General features: G+C 40.1%; 1 protein-coding gene across 2 annotated transcripts in view; it reads left to right on the forward strand.

The window, feature by feature from the left end:
• Rhoh (ras homolog family member H) overlaps window positions 1-19,501 on the forward strand; it is a 39,371-nt gene extending 19,870 nt beyond the window's left edge. Inside the window, exons 2-4 of one of the 2 annotated variants that reach the window (XM_087187500.1) lie at window positions 4,599-4,649; window positions 18,166-18,262; window positions 18,546-19,501. In XM_087187500.1, coding sequence (XP_087043626.1) covers window positions 18,745-19,320 — 576 coding nt within the window. In that variant the 5' untranslated portion in view covers window positions 4,599-4,649; window positions 18,166-18,262; window positions 18,546-18,744 and the 3' untranslated portion in view covers window positions 19,321-19,501. The remainder of the gene's footprint in view (window positions 1-4,598; window positions 4,650-18,165; window positions 18,263-18,545) is intronic. The other variant, XM_021262424.2, reaches the window with a different exon arrangement.
• Window positions 19,502-19,902: the final 401 nt, after the last annotated feature.

Raw genomic sequence — 19,902 nt, forward strand, 5'->3', positions numbered from 1 at the left:
GGAAAGGAAAAATGATGAGAAATGGAAAAAATGGAAATAAAGTCTTTGTAAATAGGGAAGGGTGGAGGGGGCGAAGGGAGGGCTAGGAATGGGGAAAAAATAAGAACCAAGATGCATCATGTAAAGGTACAATTCCCAATGAGAAATGTAATTGTGTTGTATACCTACAATGTACCAATAAAAGAATTTAATAAAAAAAAGATTGCAACCAACATGATTGTTCTAGTTAGTACTCAGTGACAAGAGGGAGGAAGTCTTCATAAACCCCAACAATGGGCTTGATTTCTATTACACAGAAAATCACTTTTCCTAGGATTTTACTTCCTCCGGGAATTTTTCTAGCATACTATACAGTATGATCTGAGCACAGTCCAAATCTCAGGAAGATTCCAAGGGTTTTTTGTTTTTTTTTAATATTTGAGAGTTGAAAGAGTGCTGCTGGGAGGAGTTCCAGACTAATCGACTTAGAGACCCCCTGAGACCTGCTCACCTTACAGACAAGGAGACTGCAGTGGGGTGGGAGGTCCGTGGCTTACTTGTTCAAGGTCATATTGTTAATCCGGGGCCCATCCTGACCCAGGCCTCCTGTGTCATTCTCTCTCCAAAGTAACTATACAGTGATGCTAGAAAATGTTTCTTCTTCCCAGAAAGGAGCTACAGGATGAATTTATATTTTCTTTTACAGACAATCACAAGATTTTATTTTTACAATTCTTTTTTTTGTTGTAGAAGTAGTATATATTTATGAAATAAATTTGGAAAATATAGATAGGCATAAAAAAGACAAGGATTTCATATCAGTATGAGAGTTGTTACATCTTGTCAATCTTTTTTCTTTTCTATTTTTATTAAGCAATCAGGATTGTATTATTTTGAACTTGCGGTCTTGGTGTTTTGCATTTACATTGATTGTAGCGCTTGTCCCTCGAATTTTGGGGTTTTTTTTTCCCTGTGGGATGGAGCTGAGAGCAAGGTAATTGTTATGCAGAATGTTGCTTCTCCTGGCTCTAATTTCAGCTTTTATTCTCTAAGGTCCCAGCTGTATGGGACCTTATAATGAAGTACAGCCAGACCATTCTGCCTTCGTGTGGCCTTCACATTACTTTCCCCCATAATATCACTTCTTTAATAGAGAGAGGAAAAAACTGAGTTTAAAATTTTTAAAAAATTGTTTAAAAACCTCTAGGTCTAGTCAAAACTATATGAACGTTTTCTTTATTATCTTCTGTCCCTATTAGGCTTTAAAGTATGTTTGGTTTGGGCCAGGAATTTAGTTCAGCAGCACTGCGGCTGCCTTGCAAGCACAAGGTCCTGAGTTCAATCCCTAGTACCAAAAAAAAAAAAAGTTGGTTTGGTTTAAAGCCGATTAAAAGTAGATAATCTGTCATTTTTTTCAAACTTCTATGAGTTTATAATTTAATGTTAATAGAATATCATATATGCATAAGCAATGAATTAAACCGTGAAAAAAATTTTTACTTTGGAATATTCCGGTAGTTTCTGGAACATTATGCATTTGGTTCTCCTAGTTTCTTGATCTTTCTCATCAAGAATTTAACCAGATGCTGAGCTTAAAGGGAAATATTTAATCCTATAGATGTGTATCGTAGCTGCAATATAATCTATATACATAGAAAGTACATATGTCTATATTTCAAAAGCAAATTTAGAGTCTGGGAAAATCTGTATAAACTTGTGTTCTTATGTTATTCCTTTGTTCTCCTTCTCCCTTAGACAATTTAGGGAGTAACTGTTGTTTTGCTAGTGCCATTTTCTCTGTAGAGAGGTTTGTATAAGGTGAACTGAGAATTTCCAATGAGCATGGAATTGCCCATCATGGCACTGATAACATTTCTCTATCTGGACCAGTGTCCTCCTGGGCAAAGGAAGATAGATCTCACCAATGAAACCAGAGTGGGTCTGTATTGTTATGTTTTGACATAAATGGAACCCTTTTCTAAACTGTTCAACTGCCTACTCCTCACTCCCCCAGTACTGGGGATTAAAACCAGGGCCTTTGCACTGAGCTACATCACCAAGTCTCATTTTATTTTTATTTGTTTGTTTGTTTTGAGACAGAGTTCCTTATATAGTTCAGGCTGGCCTTGAATTCACTATGTAGTCCAGGCTGGCCTTGAATTTGAATTCAGGGTGATCCTCCTGCCTCAACTTCCCAAGTGCTGAGATTACAGATGTGCACTACTATACCTGGCTTTTATTTTGAGATATGGTTTCCAAAATTGCTAAGTTTCCCAGTTTGGGCTCAAATTTGTGGTCCTCTTGCCTCAGCTTCTCAGAATGCTGGAATTGCAAGTATGTGCCACCGTGTCTAGCTTTTTTTTTTTTTTTTTTTTTTAGCTTCTAATATGTCATCCACTTTCTGGGCAGTACATATAGGCTGACCCTAATTCTTTTTAGTGCTGTATTAGACTCATGTATGAATAGGCATAATTACTTTGAATCACTGCCTCTTAACGGTCCATTCAGTTATTTCTAGTTCCTTCTTTGCGGCTATGACCTTTGCAGGAATGGAAATTGTGGCCCATTTTGACTACTTGTGTAGGTATGTTAGGAGAGTATGTTCAGAGATTTGGAATTGTTGGATTAAAAGGTATATGCATTTAAAATTTTGGTAGATAATGGTAGGGGCATAAAAGTTGGGGTGGTGCCTTTCAATAAGGGAGTGTATCCTTGTGGAGAATTAAAAATAATAATAAAACCAATGTGCGTCTACTTTGTATCATCACCACACCCTGGCAGAGATAAAGTCAGAGGGAAGTTAGCAGTAGTGTTCAGAATCTGCTAGAGCTTTGGGGGCAGATTGCACCTCCAGCCCCCAGGGCCCTGCACAACTTGAGTTTGTACACTCAGGAAGGGGTAACAGCAGCACAATGACCCTGGAGACCACAGAACGAAACTCGAGTTACCCTAATCTCATTATTCTGTGTATTTAAACAATGAAGCAGAATGCAGACTGCAAGGTATATAATTATTTTTAATCAGCAAATGCAAACTTCAGTTCATACATGAAATATTTTTACTGATTTGAATAATTAAATTTAAAATTTATTTTTCTTAAAAATTGTAACTTGTTTGTTTTAAAGTTAAAGATTGAATCAAGAAAATAGTGGTTGTTCCCGAAAATATTTTTATCATACAGACAAAGGAGGTTTAAAAGTGATCAGTTCCTGGTGTCAGATGTGTGCTGCTGGACTCTGTGTATTGCCCTCTACAAAGAGGTCTTTTGCACATCCACCAAGGGTGTGTGCAAGTGTTTCAGGAAGAAATCTTCCAAATGCTGTTAGAAATCAGATGTGTTGTAAGAAAAAAATCATCTGCCAGGTGAAAAATGTCTCCTTCCTCACCTGTGCCTTTATTTTTGGTTTGCCTAGTTTCATTGAGGTTGAAGGTCAGGCTGGCTTCCCGAGGAGGATGGGGCAGGAGGAAAGGAAGCAGATGATGAGTTCTGACCCCAGAACCCCATCTTGTCATAGGAACACAACTTCTCTGTGCCTTCATTTCTGCAGCTAAAAAATTAAACAAGGGTGGTGCCGACCATGTCGTGTCATTTTGATGAAATGAGATAATTTTTATACAGCATTTAAAACATTGTCTGGCAAATGTAGTGTTTATTGTTGTCCTTTTCCACCAAGGAGGAGGCATTTAGTGAGGTGAGAGAGATGGATTCCTTTTCAATGGCCCTGAATATCCTGCAAACTATAAATCGTTATCCACATTTTGCAGTTCCAGTTATGTGAGTTGCTTGAGTTTATATTGCTGATCATCGAGGAAGATGAGACTCTCTCCCTGGAATCTAACTCCGACTCCACACCTGAGCTCTTTGCAAATCAGCAGTTTTATTTGCTTAAACTAGCACTAAATTATTTCACTCCATTCTGTGCTCTGGGTGACATATACAGAACAGAATATGTTGGCTGTTTTTGTCATTTAAACAATTTGTAATCTATGGGTTTATGCTAATTCCAGAGAATGTTGGCCAGCTTAATGGTTGCCCCAAAGAGATGATCTCTCTAGAAGGAGGTTGGCAAGAAATGGAACAGCTGTTGAAGAGCATTAATATATTAAAACTGGGGCCTGCAAAACTGATTGTTATGGCCTGAATAACTGGGGACATCTACCTAGCTAGGTGCATGGGCTTTGTGCTGAAAATCTTGCAGAGATGAAGTGTGGGCTATCAAATGGAGATTTACACATAGCTGAGAAGGCCCCATGGAGATGGAAAGTGTGCTGACTCAGCTGCTTCCATTTCTGGGCCTCGAGTTGGCCCCAGCAGTGAAACCACTTCTCTCTAGCCTTTGGTTTCCTCATGAGGAAAATGAGTGGGTCGAGTTAGATGACCTTTCAACGTCTCACCAAGCTGAGTTTCTTCCCACAGCAGGGGACATGCTGCTTTACAGACTATTTTGGGGTTGCTCTGTGATGGGGGAGTGCCAGGAATAAGGGAGGTTCCCAGAACACGTGGGCACTCAATAAATACCAAAAAAAATTTGCAATGCATTCAACCCCCAAAAGGATTGATATCCTTAATCTCCATTTTTAATTAATTAGGGTTTTTTTTTCTTTTTTTTTGATACCAGGGATTGAACTCGGGACCTTGCACTTGCAAAGCAGGCAGCAGCAGCACTAAGGTAAATCCCTGGCCCTTTTTCTTTTTGAGGCAGGGTCTCACTATGTAGCCCAGGCTGGCTTAGATCTTGTGGTGACCCGCCTGCCTCTGCCTCCACAGTATTAGGATTGCAGGTGTGCATCACCATGCCTGGCCTGATGTCTTTAATCTCTAAAAAAGATTTAAAAAAATCATTTAGGCAGTGATGGCTACCTTATGAGAAAAGCAGGTAAAACAAATCATTTGTAAAAGAAAAATACATGGTAAAGAAAGAGAAAAGAGAACTTTAATTTTCACCAATTATAAGTAAAAACAAATAAAACTGACAAATATTATACCCAGCAATAGTTGATAGACGAGTGTGTGATGACATGATAATCTCATACAATTTAAGTGCATTGGTTCAATTTTTTTTTTTACATTTTTTTTTGCGTTGGTTCAATTTTTCTTCTCTTTTCATCTAGTAATTACACTCATGTCTATTCATCCTAAAGAAATAATCATATACAAAATTAAACAGAAACATTTCAATGTTATAGAAAAATTAGGAAAAATTTAAATGTCCAGCAATAGGCAAGTGGTTAAATATAAGATGTTGTACTCATATGATAAAATTTTATGCAATCAGGAAAATTATGTTGGAGGAGTTTTGGTATAGGAAATATTTACAGTACAAATATAAAATGAAAAAGTATGAAACCACACTGTATATGAAGTGTGCTATTAGTTTTGGAGAAAAGCGAAGTACTGTGGAAAAGAAGCCAACAGGAAAAGATACACTAATATTTACAGTGTTTGGTTGTAGGTGGTAACTGATTTTTGCCTTCTCCTTCAGATTATTCATGCTTTTGAAATGTCCTGTAATGTGTACATACTATGCTTACATCGGAAAGTAAGGGTATAGAGATGGCTCAGGAAAAACAAGTAAGAGTTGTTAATTAGCCGGAATGGGGCGATCACCTTCAGCGTGACAGCGACAGGCGCCAGCAAATGAAAGGGAGGACCACTGTTCACACCCAGGGCTGGACTGTGTACCATGGGTGGGGGGTTCTGGGCAGGGGTGAGGGGAACCTCTGGACCATCGTGGTTTTCTCTGTCATAAATAGTACTTTAGAGCCCAGAGCTGTCGTGAACTCGGTGGCGATCTCTCCAGGCCTCAGGCAGATTTCATATTTATATATCAAGAGCAGATAAGGAGCCACTTTCAGTCTAAGGGGAAAACATTAAATCCTAAAACAAAAACTCGCCACCTCCCTCATCTTTTCAGAAAAAAGAGACCCCCCTCCCAGGGCAGAGGGTCTCCCTCACTCTTGGAGTTATATTTGCGAGCAGGTTTCGAGTGGTTAATACATTTTCACTCTTGAGTTTCTTTCCTTTCCTTTTAAAGTTATTTTCGTTATGACTTTTGCTCTTTTGCAAACAGCTAATTCTGCAGAATTAGAGTAGAGGGCCAAGGGAAATTAGTGAAGGGAGAGATGCCATAAGGAAGTTAAGGGTTTAGGTAATTGCAAAGTACTTCAAGAGCATCCTTGGGCTGGTTTTTATTGTAGAGGTGGCCCTTCCTTTCCAGGAATAGACAGCCACATCTTATTGAGGTGAGGTAAAGTCAGCAATTGAAGCCCAGTTGTTCCTTTATGATCCTTACCCAGGGCTGAGGCTTGTCTTCCCCCATATCTAAGAGGGCTGTACTCTTGTGTCACCATTAGTCCCAACAGCATGCCTCCAAATACTTGAACATGTCACTACTGCACAAAGTATCCTTTTCCGTTAATAATTTTCTATGTTTTCAGGGAGGATAAAATTCCAGCTTGGACAAAATGCTATAGGATACAAAAGACCCCACCTTTTAGAACTTTTAACATGAAAAGTTTTGAGTATACACAAAAGTAGTGAATAGACTAACATAGTCCTGTATGCCCAATCACTCAGCTTCAGCAGTTCTTAACACTTTCCCACCTTATTTCATCATTGCCTTCATTTAAGCTTGTTGCAGTTTTCTGGAGTACTGTAAAATAAACCTCAGACATCATATTTATTTCATGTATAAATTCACTAACATCTCTGTAAGGTAAAGATTTTAAAACTATATTTTTTAGATAAGGGGTACTCAGCCTATATATATATATCCCCGAGTATCATATATATATGTATGTATATGTGTATATGTACGCATATATTATAGGCTGAGTATCCCTTTATCTGATCTGCTTGGGACCAGACCAGAAGTGTTTTTGAATTTTGGAGTTTTTTGGATTTTGGACTATTTGTAGGTATGTAATGAGATATTGTAAAGATGAGATTCAAGTCTAAATATGAAATTAATTTGTGTCTTGTATATATACCTTATATATATAAGCTGAAAGTAATTTATATAATATTCTTAATAATTTTATGTATGAAACAGAGTTTCTGGGTGTGGAATTTTCAACTTACAGCATTATATCAGTGCTCAAAATTTCAGATCCCCTTTTATTAGTATATGTTGGTGATGCATAATACATACATTCATTGTGGGAATTGATACATAAACATGTCTGATCTGGACCCCTTTTATTTCACCTTCCCCTTCCCACCCTCCTGACTCCCTCCATTCCCAGACCCCCTTCCCATCTCCACATAATCTAAGTCTCTGTTTCCTGTCATTTAAAAATTTCAGGTTTTGGGGCCGGGGATTTAGCTCAGTGGTTCTGCCACCTGCCTCGCAAGTGCAAGGACCCAAGATCAATCCCCAGTACCAAAAAACCCAACCAAACAAATAAATATATATATAAAAAAATTTCAGGTTTTGGACCATTTCAGATTTTGGATTTTGAATTTTGAATTTTTGGATTAGAGTGCTTAGCCTGTATGACCACAAAATGATTGTCACTGAACATAATTAGCAATAGTTCCTTAATGTCATTTAATGCCCAGAATGTATTTGAAGGTTTTTTTTTTTAATATTTAAGAAAATGTAAAAAGCACTGTAAAAACTCTTGTGTGAGCAAGAAAAAGAAAGAAAAGGGGGTTTGGAGTTGAAGATAATTGTGGACGTCTGGACAGGAGGCAGAGTTATCAGCTTTGTCTATCTATTTTCCAAGCAGGAGAGGGTGAAATAAATTTTTAAAAATGAGCCACATGTGGTGAAGCACGCCTGTAATCCTGTTACTCTGGGAGGCTGAGGCAGGAGGATTGCAAGTTCGAGCCCAGCCTGGGCAGTCTGGCAACTTGGTGAGACCCTGTTTTAAAATTAAAAAGATGATGGGCTGGGGATTTAGCTCAGCTGTGCTTCTGCCTGCCTTGCAAGTGCAAGGTTGTACAAAAAAAAAAAAAAAAGAACTAGGAATATTACTCAGCTTGAAAGGCGAGGGTTCAATCTGCAGAACTGGGAAAACCAGCCAACCAACTAACCAACCAACTAACCAACCAACCAAACAAACAAACAAACCAGAAATTGGAGAAAATGCTATGAATTTTAATTGAATTCAACCATGCAGAATAGAAAATTTTTATCAAAAATCCTGATGTGGGTTCACAGAAATCCTCTGTAGCTTCAAGGGACGTGGTCAACCTTTTCCTTTCTTTCCAAAGCAAAGTTAAAACAAAACACAAAGCACTTCTTCAAAATTGCAAAGTAACACATGCTTGTTGTAGGCATATTCATTTTTTTTTTCCAGTATTGGGGATTGAAGTCAGGACCTTGTGCTTGTAGGCATATTCTTAAATGCACATAAGCAAGGTGAGGAAAATAGGAATCACCAGGACCCAGGGACAATCCACCTTAGCATGTTGATATGAAGCCCTGGACTCCGGCATCTGTGGAATCCTGTGGTACCTACTGTGCCATTAGGAAATCTGCTGCCCTCACTTAGCTTAGGAAACCTCTTCCTGTTTCAGTTAACAGATTCCTATGGTGTTATTTTAAAAGAATTTTGGTCATAGTCATAGTTTATGCAAGGAGTACTATTCTTAGATAGTTTTTGTCATAAATAACATAGAAAATAACACATTTCTAGCTAAATATTTCATGTCAAAGTTCATGGAAGAGGAAGACTATCCTGCCTGCCATGCATCTTCCTCTCCTACTCCTTGGGGGAAGGGATTACCTTGTGATAAGGTGACGGTCCCTTTGGCACATCTGAAATCTCCTTGGCTCCTTAGCCAGGACCATCTGAAACACCCAGCTCCTCGGGTGTGTCCTGCTTGGCCTGGGGCCTGATGAGCAGAGGGCAGGGTCACTGCTCAGAGACACTTTGAGAAGCTTTGAGGTTTAGAGGCTGAGGTCATGGGAGGCCTCGGGACTTGGAAGGTGATGCTTTGTGTTAGTTTGACCATGATGGAGTTAACTGTCTTTTAGGCTGAGGGATTCAAATACCACTTAGAACCTTGACACTGGAGAATAGTTATTCAAAGTCACAACCGGGCCGTGGATTTAGCTCAGTGGTTTTGCCCCCTGCTGCGCAAGTACAAGGACCTGAGTTCAACCCCCAGTACCAAAAAAAAAAAAGTCACAACCAGCGTCTTGCAAATGAACATTCAGAACAAGATGTATTTGGAACAGAGGTGATCTCTGTACAAAAATAAACTGACAAACATGGTTTCTTGGTGTGATCTTGAGGGGGAATTTCATGATTATTTATAGCAGTTAGCAACACACTGGGGGAAATTATTAAAGTGAAATTGAGAATTAGTGAAATGAACTCTTGCAAAATAAAACTTAAGCAAAAGCTTTACTGTAGAAGAGGTTCACTGCAAAGGCAGTAGCTTATTTATTTTGACACACAGTCCACTGTGTTGTCCAGGCTGGTCTTGAACTGCTGGGCTCAAGCGATCCTCTTGCCTCAGCCTCCCAAGTAACTGAGATTACAGGCATGGGACCCACATGTAGCTTCAATCACTTATTTTTAAAAATACTTTTTACTGGCTGGAGATTTAGCTCAGTGGTTCCTCTACCTGTCTCGCAAGCCCAAGGTCCTGAGTTCAATCTCTGGTACCAAAAATACTTTTTACTGAAGTTTAATATACATACAGAAACCAAACACACCTCAGGTATATAGCGTGATGGATTTTCACAAACTGAACACACGTATGGAACCAGCATCTCTAAAATACCAAGAACAGGTTTATTTGTCTGAAGAGAACAGGAATAGACACCTGGTTGGAAGGAGGGGCTAGGAGGAGTCTTGAAGATGCTTCTGGATAGGGAGCCTAGCCATATTTGAGGGTCTCGGAGAGGGCCCTGGGAATTACAGGGTCTGGGTGATGCGAGGAGCTGCCAGTGCTTTGGGGTCAGACTCTATTTGGGTCTAACAAACTCTGTGGTTTCCTCTCTGTGTGGCTACGAGCAAGGTTCTGGGCCTCCTGAAGTCCCTGTGGTTATGGTGCCGCCAATCTCTATAAACACAGCAACTCTTGTTTGCCAGTGTGTTTTCAAGACCCATGAACAGTGCCATCCACACAGGATGCCATAAAACAATTTTTTAAAAATGTTGGGGCCGCCTAGAACCCGGAAGGAAGCTCCCCCGCCGCCATCCCAAGCTCTTAGGGCAGAGAAGGTGAGCTGCATGGATGCCAGAAGCACCCCCCCCACCTGTGGAAATGAGAAGACACATAAGCAAGCCTCAAAAACAGACTTCCAGATCACCTACAGCAACCCCAAAGGGAAACGAGATGGAACAATCTGATACTCAACCACCTGGACTCTCTGAACTGGCAACAAAAGAGGATCTGGGAAAAATGAAATCAGAAATAATTACTCAGATAACAGCAAAGATTGTGCTCATGGTGCAAGACATAATTAATAAATCTAGAGAGGACACAGATAAAAAAATAGAGGATCTGAGGAACATGTTGGAATCCCAACATAGGAAACAAATGGAATCCATAAAACAGATGCAAACAGAGTTCCAAGAGATTAAAAACTCCATCGAAAGTCTGTGCAGCAGAATGAACCAAAATGAGGATAAAATTTCAGATATAGAAGAAAAGATTGCAATTAATGACCAGGAAAAGAAAAATTGCTTTTAAATTGTAAAGGAACACGAGAAATCAATCCAGCAGCTGCTAGACGATGCCAAGAAGAATAACATAAGACTGTTTGGAGTCAATGAAGAAAGAGGAGAGAGTGCAGATGACATTAAAAAACTCTTCACAGAAGTGATGGCAGAAAACTTCCCAAGGAGGGGAAAAGACCTTGACATACAGGTAAGTGAGGCATATAGGACTCCAACTAGCCTTGATCAAAAAAAATCTACACATAGGCATATAATAATTAGGATTCCAGAAATCCAACAGAAGAATAAAATTCTACAAGCAGTGAGAGAAAAGAAACAAATCACATACAAAGGAAAGCCCATCAGAATCACAGCAGACTTCTCAATGCAAACCCTCAAGGCAAGAAGAGCTTGGAGTGATGTATTTCAAGCCCTAAAGGAAAACAGCCTCCAACCCAGATTGATGTACCCTGCAAAACTATCTTTCAAAATTGATGGAGAAATAAGATACTTTCATGATAAAGAGCACCTGAGGAACTTCATGAATACCAAACTGGCACTCCAAAAAATTTTAGACAATACCCTAGGGAAAGACAATGAGGATCACAACCCCAGGAAACCCTGCAGAATGAATCCACTGGGTGTGACAAATTAAATGCAAAGGCGGGGAATCCAACAAAAAGAAAAAGTCATGACAAGGCTTTTAAAACTTTTAACTTCATCTCCCTAATGAGTGTATAATTCAATCTTGTTATTGTACTGATTAGTATTTTTCTGATTCTAGAGTTGCACACCTGTCCTTGTGCTGTACTGGCTATTTATCATCTTCTTATGTCTACTTTTTAATTGGGTTTTCTATTAATGAGCTCTAAGAATTCTTTATATATTCTGGTCATAAGTTATATGCATTGTAAATATGGTCTGTTTAAGGACTACTTTTCATTTTAATGATGTCATTTAAAGTTTTAAATTTTCATGGAATTTCATTTATCAGTTTTTTTCTTTTATACATCATGTTTTTTGTATCCTAGGTAGTTCTTGCCTACCCTGAATTCATGAACATTTTCCCTTATAATTTCTTAAAGTTTTATACTTTTAGGCTTTCATATTTAGGTTCATAGATCCCTTCAACTTATTTTCATGTATGGAAATAAAGGGTTGAGGTTAATTTTTTTATATACAGATACCAGGTGTTCTAGTGCGGTTTGCTGAAAACACTATCTCTTCCTTGGCTCTTGAATTGAGTTTATATTCTATAAAATGCTAATGTTAAATAATCTTTCAAAACTCAGTGGACTATATATGTGTGGTTCTATTTCTAGATTCTCTGTTTTATTCCAATGATCTATATTTCTTTCCTTACACCAACACTGACTTGATTACTGTAGCTTTAGAAGAAGTCTTAAAATTAGGTACTAAACGTCTTCCAACACTGTTTTTTTTTTTTTTAACTTTTCTAGGTCCTTTGTACTCCTACATAACTTTTAAATTTCAATATCCAATCCTTCATTTATAGCAAGTATACACAGACCTGAATTTTTATATATAGCTTGTGTTTTCTAATCCTACTAAATTCAAGTACAAGTTCTAGGGGCTCCTAGAGATTTCTTAGTATTTTCTCTGTAGATGCTCATTTCATCTACATATAAAGATTTTGCTTCTACCTTGCTAATCCTATCCTAATTGTGTCATTTTATTGCCAGACTATTTTGGTGCGGCCTAGGTTTCAAAGTTTAATAGACAGATAAAGAGTAAGCATATCTGCCCTTGTTCCTCACCTTAAGGAGAAAGCATTGTATCTTCTCCATTCATATAAGGCATTCTCACTGGAAATATGGAGTACCTGCCTTTAGTCTGTTGAGAAGTTTCTGTTCTACTTCTAGTCTCCTGATAGCTTTTACCATGAACAGCTGTAGAATTTAGTTCAATACTTTTTCTCCGACTAGTGACAGGATCATATGGCTTTTTCCTTTCCTCTGTTAAAATGATGACTTTTGAGGGTGGATCTTCCTTCCAATGCTGAACCAACACTGCCAGCCCTATAACAAAACCACTTTCTACATACTGCCAGATCTGACATCTAATAGTTTGTTTTGTTAAACAAATTTCTATCTATATTCATACTTTTTTCTTCTATTATCTTTATCCAGTTTTAGGATTAGCACATTTTTGAGTTCCTAAAATGAGGGGAGAAGTGTTCCTTCTTTTTTCTGCTTTAATTGTTTGATATAATTTATCAGTTAAAATATATATGAGCCTGCTGTTGTCATATAGGTAGGTTTTCAAGCTAGGAATATACTTTCTTTAATAGGTGCTATTCAAATTTGATATTTCCTCCAGATTTAGTTTCATTAATTTGTCTTCCAAGGTACTTCTTAGAAGTTGTCAAATTTATTTCAAAACAGATTTTTGTAATATACTTTCTATATCCTTTTAAATTCTGTAAAATCTGTGGTAATGTCTCCTAGATCTTGATATTGTAATTTAAAAAATGTATAATTGATATTGTGTAACAGGAAGAAAAGGTCTAAAGGTGCAGGGGAAGTGGGAGGGGTAGGGGAAAGGAAAGAAGGGAAAAGAAAAAATATGAGAAAAGGAAAAAAATGGAAACAAAGTCTTTGCAAATAGGGAAGGGTGGATGGGGTGAAGGGTGGGCAAGGGAAGGGGAAAAAAAAAGAACCAAGAGACTCATGTAATGGTACAAGATCCCAATGATGAATGTAACTGTATTTTATACCGAAAATGTACCCATAAACTTAATAGGAAAAAAAAAAATGTTGGGGCCGAGGATGTAGCTCAGTGGCACTGAGCCTGCCTCACAAGCACAAGGTCCTGAGTTTGATCCCTGGTACCAAAAAAAAAAAAAAAAAATAGAAAAAGAAAAAAAGAAAAGAAATGAGTAAACCAAGATATATATATATATATATATATATATATATATATATATTTCTTATAGTACCTGGAAGGTGCTCAGTAAATGTAAAAAAAAGTCACAAAAGGATCCACTGACCCTATAATACTACATTTGTGAATGTGTCCCTTAAGAAAATCATCCTGCATAAAAGTAACATAAATGTATTTATAAACTGGGTGCAGTGATGACCACCTGTAATTCCAGTGCACTGAGAGGCCAAAGTAGAAGAATCACATAGTCTCAAGATTGCAAACTTGGGAAATATAGTGATTTATTGAGTTTCTGTCTCAAAATGAAAAATGAACATTGGCTAGGGATGCAACTTAGTGTGAAGGCTCTGGGTTCAATCCCCAGTACCGCATGAAAGTATTTATATGTATGTACTATATATGCACACACAGATACAGCTGGCTATGGTAAAATCCTAGAACTAACTCCAAGACTATGCCAACAAGGAGTAATAGCTGTGCAGCCTTGAAGTGCAGAAAAAGTGCACAATTTAGCAAAAACCATCCAGTGTATAGACTTCGCTGAAGTAAAACTTTCTGAAAATCCAAAAAAGTGTTTAAAATGATATATACATATTTATTGCAGAATGAAAGCTGAGAAATAATTTGGAGTGATAAAATTGAGAGATGATTACACATTTTTCCCTTATTAAGTTGCTCAAGATTTTTGGAATTGCTCCCTTTCCTCCCAAGAAAGGAAATGCAAACCAGGCACCCAGACACCCAGTCAGCTGGGGAGCTCTCCAGGGTCTGCCCATCCCAAGCAAGGCCTGCAGTGGCTGCAATGTCCCTGCCAGACTTGCTGGGTCCCTGATGGGAAGTGCTGGCTGCTGGTGGGCGCTGAAGAGCAGGCTGACTTTCCAGTCATTGAAATGTGATCAGTTGGTGGCAGAATCACCTTCCTTAATGAGTGAATTGGCCACAGCTGATGCAGTTCCTTTGCCCAGAGCTCTTTGAGTAGATGCCATGTAGAAATATTCCCTGTCACTGACAGGCCATCCTTGGCTGTTTTTAAAAAAGATAGCCAAGAATTCTGTCAACATCTTGAAGTAAGACACCTCCACCAAAGCCCAGCTACCCCCAAATCTGCCATGATAATAACCAGTTATCATACTTAGAATTACCTTAGTTTTATATTATGCCCTATCATTCGAAGGGACGTTTTTCACATACAAAAAACCCCAGTGAACATTTCCCTGTATACAAAGTATTGTAGCAGTAGAAGCATGAATGACTGTTGTTATCCTTGTTTCTACCTGATCCTTAGAGCTGTGAAGGAGGCAGGGTAGACCTTACTTGAGTTTTACAAGTGAGAGTTATACACAAGAATGTCCCCATATCAGCACATGGATGGTGATTCTGATGTCAAGTATACATAGAGGGAATTAGAGTGGTTCAGAGAGGGTAGGGGGGCTGGGGGCCATCAAGGAAGACTTTACAAGAAGGGTTGGGATTTGGGGCTTGAGAGGACAAGATTTTGGGGCAAACTGAACCTGGAGTGTCTGTGGGAGAGGTCATAAAGGGGAATGGGTGTCTGTTACATGTGATTAGAATTGAGGCCAAGGGGAAAATGGGATTCCCCACCACAAAGCCCTCAGAGGAGGGGGTTTGGGTGCCCCATTTGCTAAGTCCTGCCTCTGTGTACCTTCCTGCCCTGCCTAGAGTGGACAGAGGGCCCAATGCTTGATTTTGCCACATGGAGTCTCCTTGCGCCTCTCTGTGTGTCTGAGTCTGAACCATGGAGGCCTGTGGTGGTGCCTTTTTTTGTGAAAATGGTGGAAATAGGAGAAAGGGCAGGAGGAATGGAGTTACTGAGACCCAGAAGTGCTGGGGCTGAAGGTTTATCAATTCCAGGCTGATTCAAGCCCTGAAGCATCAGCTCGAAGGCTCACTCAGTGGCACTACTCATGATGACGATGACCCCATCCAGAGACCCTTGAGGTAATTCTTCCCTGTAGGAAAAGCACCATTGGGACACCCTCCTAGTTAGCTGCCTGTGAGATACAATGGAAAAACCTGCTTTCATTTTCCACCCAGAAACCATTTAAGGGAGAATCTCTCCCTTTAGGAGAAATTCCACTGAAATGCAGTCCATTGACCTTATGCTCTGAAGGCGTAGCCTGCAGCACCTCACCATGGGCATGTGACACAGACTGAAGATTAGCATCATGCCCATCTAGGATATTTCTCAGCCTGGGCCGGGGCTCATCTCCATATTTGGCCATCTGCTGAGGGCTATGCCTATCACCAAAGTCATCAACCATCTTTACTGCTAGGGAATAATGCCATGGCTTCTATTCTTCTATACTGTGGAGGTAATAAAGGCTCCCCTTGTGCTTCAGTCTTAGCATAACCACTAAGTTAATCTCATGTAATATAGTCTGGGAAACTGAGGCCCTGAGAGCTGGCTCAATGTGTCAACTGGCTATTGAGTGAAGGCCATTGACTGAATAGAGTGTTTTTCTCCAGTCTGGCTCTTTGGAACTCACTGAGTGTCAAAACTCAAGTGGAAGGCTGGGGATTTAGCTCAGTGGTTTCACTGCCTGCTGCACAAGCGCAAGGACCTGAGTTCGATCCCTGGTACCAAAAAAAAAAAAAAATCAAAAAACACAAGTGGAAATCTCTTTGTTCACATAATATTCTATTTTTCTGTAGAAATTCCTCTCTTTTTAAATTCTCTGGGAGTAGGATATAAAGAGCACCTTTTGCCTTAGAAGTCTCTAGTGCTGCTTCAAATCCCACATCTAATTAATAATTTTTTATCATATTAATAATCATTTAACAATGTTACTATTAATAAGGTCTGCTTATTGTATGTTGGCTATGTGTTTACTATGTACAGTAGCATGTGTGCATAATGTACTGTGCTAAGAATCTTATACATTTAAGTACCTTGGACACTCTCAGCAATCTGTAGTGTGGATTTTATTATGTTGATTTGACAGGGGAGGAAACTGAGGCATAGTAAAGTGAAAAAACATCACACAGGTGGACGGTTGGTGAGCTTAGGTTCAGTTTCAACTCTACTGACCTTCAAGCCCCTGTTCTTAATGTTATGTCTCATACCACCCTTTCACATGTACTCACTCAGGAAGTATGGCTTCAGCTTACTCAATCCATCAGAAATATTTCATTTAAATAGCCAAAAATCTGATACGTGCATATTTTTCCCAATTTCAATCTCACTAACATTAGGTAAAAATAAACTGTAAAAATGTCTGAAGAGGTCATGGCTCTGGACTAAGTCCCAAAAGCATACATTTAAGTTGTCCCTTGGTCTAAGGAGCTACAGACTGAGACCTTAGCCCCTTTTCCCAAAGGCTTGGTGACAGTCGGGTGTCCAGGGCTGTTGTGTGTTAGAGTAACACTGTATGAGTCCTCAGAAAAAGTCCATCTGAAGATCTGCCTTCCCAGCCTCTGTGCTATGGCCACTGACTATTTGGCATTTTGAAAAAATTGCACTGAAAATAGATAATATGATGGCTTCCTGGACAGCTCATTTTAATGAGGAAACCAGGACTCAGAAAGATTAAGTAACTTGGCTAAGGTCACTTGGCTTTGGTGTGTTTAAAAGAATGAATTCATGAAAATCATGTGAATTATTTATTTGACTAACTCATTTGCAAAGGCTGCTATGTATAATTAAATAGTCCATGGGTGGACAAGAACAAAAATGACTTGGAAAGGCACATGAGGATTAGAGGAGATTTTTTTTTTTTAGTACTGGGAATCAAACTTGGGTCCTTGCGCTTGTGAGGCAGGCAGTGGAGCCACTGAGCTAGAGGCCCCTAGAGGAGAGATTTGAAAGAATCATGCCTCTTGCAGAGGGCCAGTGGGGAAAACCATGAATCAATAGCCTTTACTCCCAAAGTTGGTTGGAAAGACCTTCCTTTCCCAATGCAGCTTGACCTTTCGAGGATGTGCCATGGCAGTGGGGACACAGAGCTTTCTCACCTGCAAGCAAATGAGAATTTATTTGGCCCTTTCATAAAATGCAGATTCTGTCCTTTAGTTACGCAGTCCTGTGACTGGAGTTCAATATGGTTGTTTTCAAAAAAATTATTTAGTTTAACCAGTAGCTTAACAGAGTTCTTTTTTTTTTCGGTTTTTGTTTTTTCAAACAAGATCTCACTGTGTAGCCCAGGCTGGCCTCAAACTCATGGTGATCCTCCTCCTGCCTCAGTCTCCCAGGTGCTGGGATTACAGGCGTGCCACACCTGGCATCTAACAGAGTTCCTGACACAGAGCTAAGCAGCCAAAATGTTGAAGAATGAAATACTTTAATCCTCACATCTCTGAAAATTCTCCCAAATTTCCTCACAGTCCTACAGATGTGTAATCTGAGGCTCAGAGTTTAAGCAATGTACTGAAAGCCATTCTTTTGTGTAGGTAACAGAGCCTGATTTTCAGAAGCAAAACTCTAAGGGCACCCATTTCATTTGTCATCAGTTTTTGGGAAACTCTCAAGGAAACAATCACAGAAAATTGCAAGATTTCTTCTTTTTTAAAAAAAATTGCAAGATTTGTAATGATTTTTCCAGCCTTCATACAAATTCTCACGTAAACCAAGGACTAGGTGATTAATCGATAATGGAGGGAAATGAATATAATATCTGCCACTCATCCCATTTCTCTTCTTTGCAGCTCCCAAAGTGGCTGGAATCCATGAGAAACTGAATCCTTGGAGAGTGAGCGCCCTCAGCTGCCTCCCTGCTACTTGGAAGCGCCTCCTTCACACCAGGTTGCTGCTGAGGTCTTTTTCATGTGGCATTAGAGCAGTTGCTTGTTTTATTCTCACCAGGCTGATTTGAAAGATAAAATCAGCTTCTTGGCCAGCAGGCATTGTGGGTGTGAGAGTTGAGGGACCATGGGTCTTGGCTTACTTTGCTGAGGTGGTGGGGTTGGCTAGTGAAGCTGGGTGCCTACCCTGAGATGGGTCCCCCGCTTATAACTAATGAGGAAGCTCCCCATCACCAAAAGAGAAACAAGAAAGACTCATTGCCTCCCTTCTCTTTCTGTTCCAGTGGGAGACCAGGTTTGCCAGGTAGATGGTGCTTGTCCCTGGGATGAACAGGGAGAAGTGACATCCCTTGGATTTCCCCCGGAGATCCCCAGAACACCCTGGTCTTTATCTCCCTTGCTGATGGCACTTGCTGCAGCAGCCCACTAAGGGCTCTTTTCCTCAGGATCCTGGACTTGTGAGGAGGACTCCAGGCTGGGAAGATGCTGAGTTCCATCAAGTGTGTGCTGGTGGGAGACAGTGCAGTGGGGAAGACCTCACTGTTGGTGCGCTTCACTTCGGAGACCTTCCCGGAGGCCTACAAGCCCACAGTGTATGAGAACACGGGTGTGGATGTCTTCATGGATGGCATCCAGATCAGCCTGGGCCTCTGGGACACAGCTGGGAATGATGCTTTCAGGAGCATTCGCCCCCTGTCCTACCAGCAGGCAGATGTGGTACTGATGTGCTACTCCGTGGCCAACCATACCTCCTTCCTGAACTTGAAGAACAAGTGGATTGGTGAAATCCGGAGCAACCTGCCCTGCACCCCAGTGCTGGTGGTGGCCACCCAGACTGACCAGCGGGAGGTGGGGCCCCACAGGGCCTCCTGCATCAATGCCCTGGATGGCAAGAGGTTGGCCCAGGACGTGCGAGCCAAGGGCTACCTGGAGTGCTCAGCCCTCAGCAACCGAGGTGTCCAGCAGGTATTTGAGTGTGCCGTCCGGACTGCTGTCAACCAGGCCAGGCGGCAAAACAGACGGAGGCTCTTCTCCATTAATCAGTGCAAGATCTTCTAATGCCCGAGACCCTTCAGCTGACGCTCATGAGCTCGCCCCAGGGGTGGACTTGTGGAGAGATGGGAACAGGCAGGCGGCTTGTGGTGTGTTCCACACAGCCCGTGCTTTTGGGTACAGATGCTGATGAGGCTGGATGATATTTTCACTAACTACTCCTACAGGTGGACTCCTGGCCCAGTACCATCAGAGAACTCCTTTGAGAAGCTGTAATGAATATTCCATCTTTAATTAAGAAACTAAAATGGCTCCATAGTTTTGGACAGTGAAGTGCATTTCCCAAATACTCCATATTTAAAGACACATTTTATTTAAATAATTACAAAATGTCTCGCTCTTGTATATAATTAGTTTTTGCACTTGGAAAGACTTTTCCTACATACTTGCAAACAAATTGTTGTCTGAGGGATGTGACTCTGTGGGGTTTTGCATTATGTGTATAGTGTTATTATTTTCCCCCAAAATGGGAATTTGGTCGAAACCACTTGCCTGCTGGATTTTTCTAGGAAAGCAAATTTTAAAATGACCATGAACTGTTCCTTGCAATTCACTGTCACTTACCTGTTATTCAGGATTTTATATATA

The sequence above is a fragment of the Heterocephalus glaber genome, unplaced genomic scaffold (assembly GCF_053883595.1).
Source record: "Heterocephalus glaber isolate CG9 unplaced genomic scaffold, H.glaber_assembly_v1.0 deba00001509, whole genome shotgun sequence".
Classification (NCBI taxonomy): Eukaryota; Metazoa; Chordata; class Mammalia; order Rodentia; family Bathyergidae; genus Heterocephalus; species Heterocephalus glaber.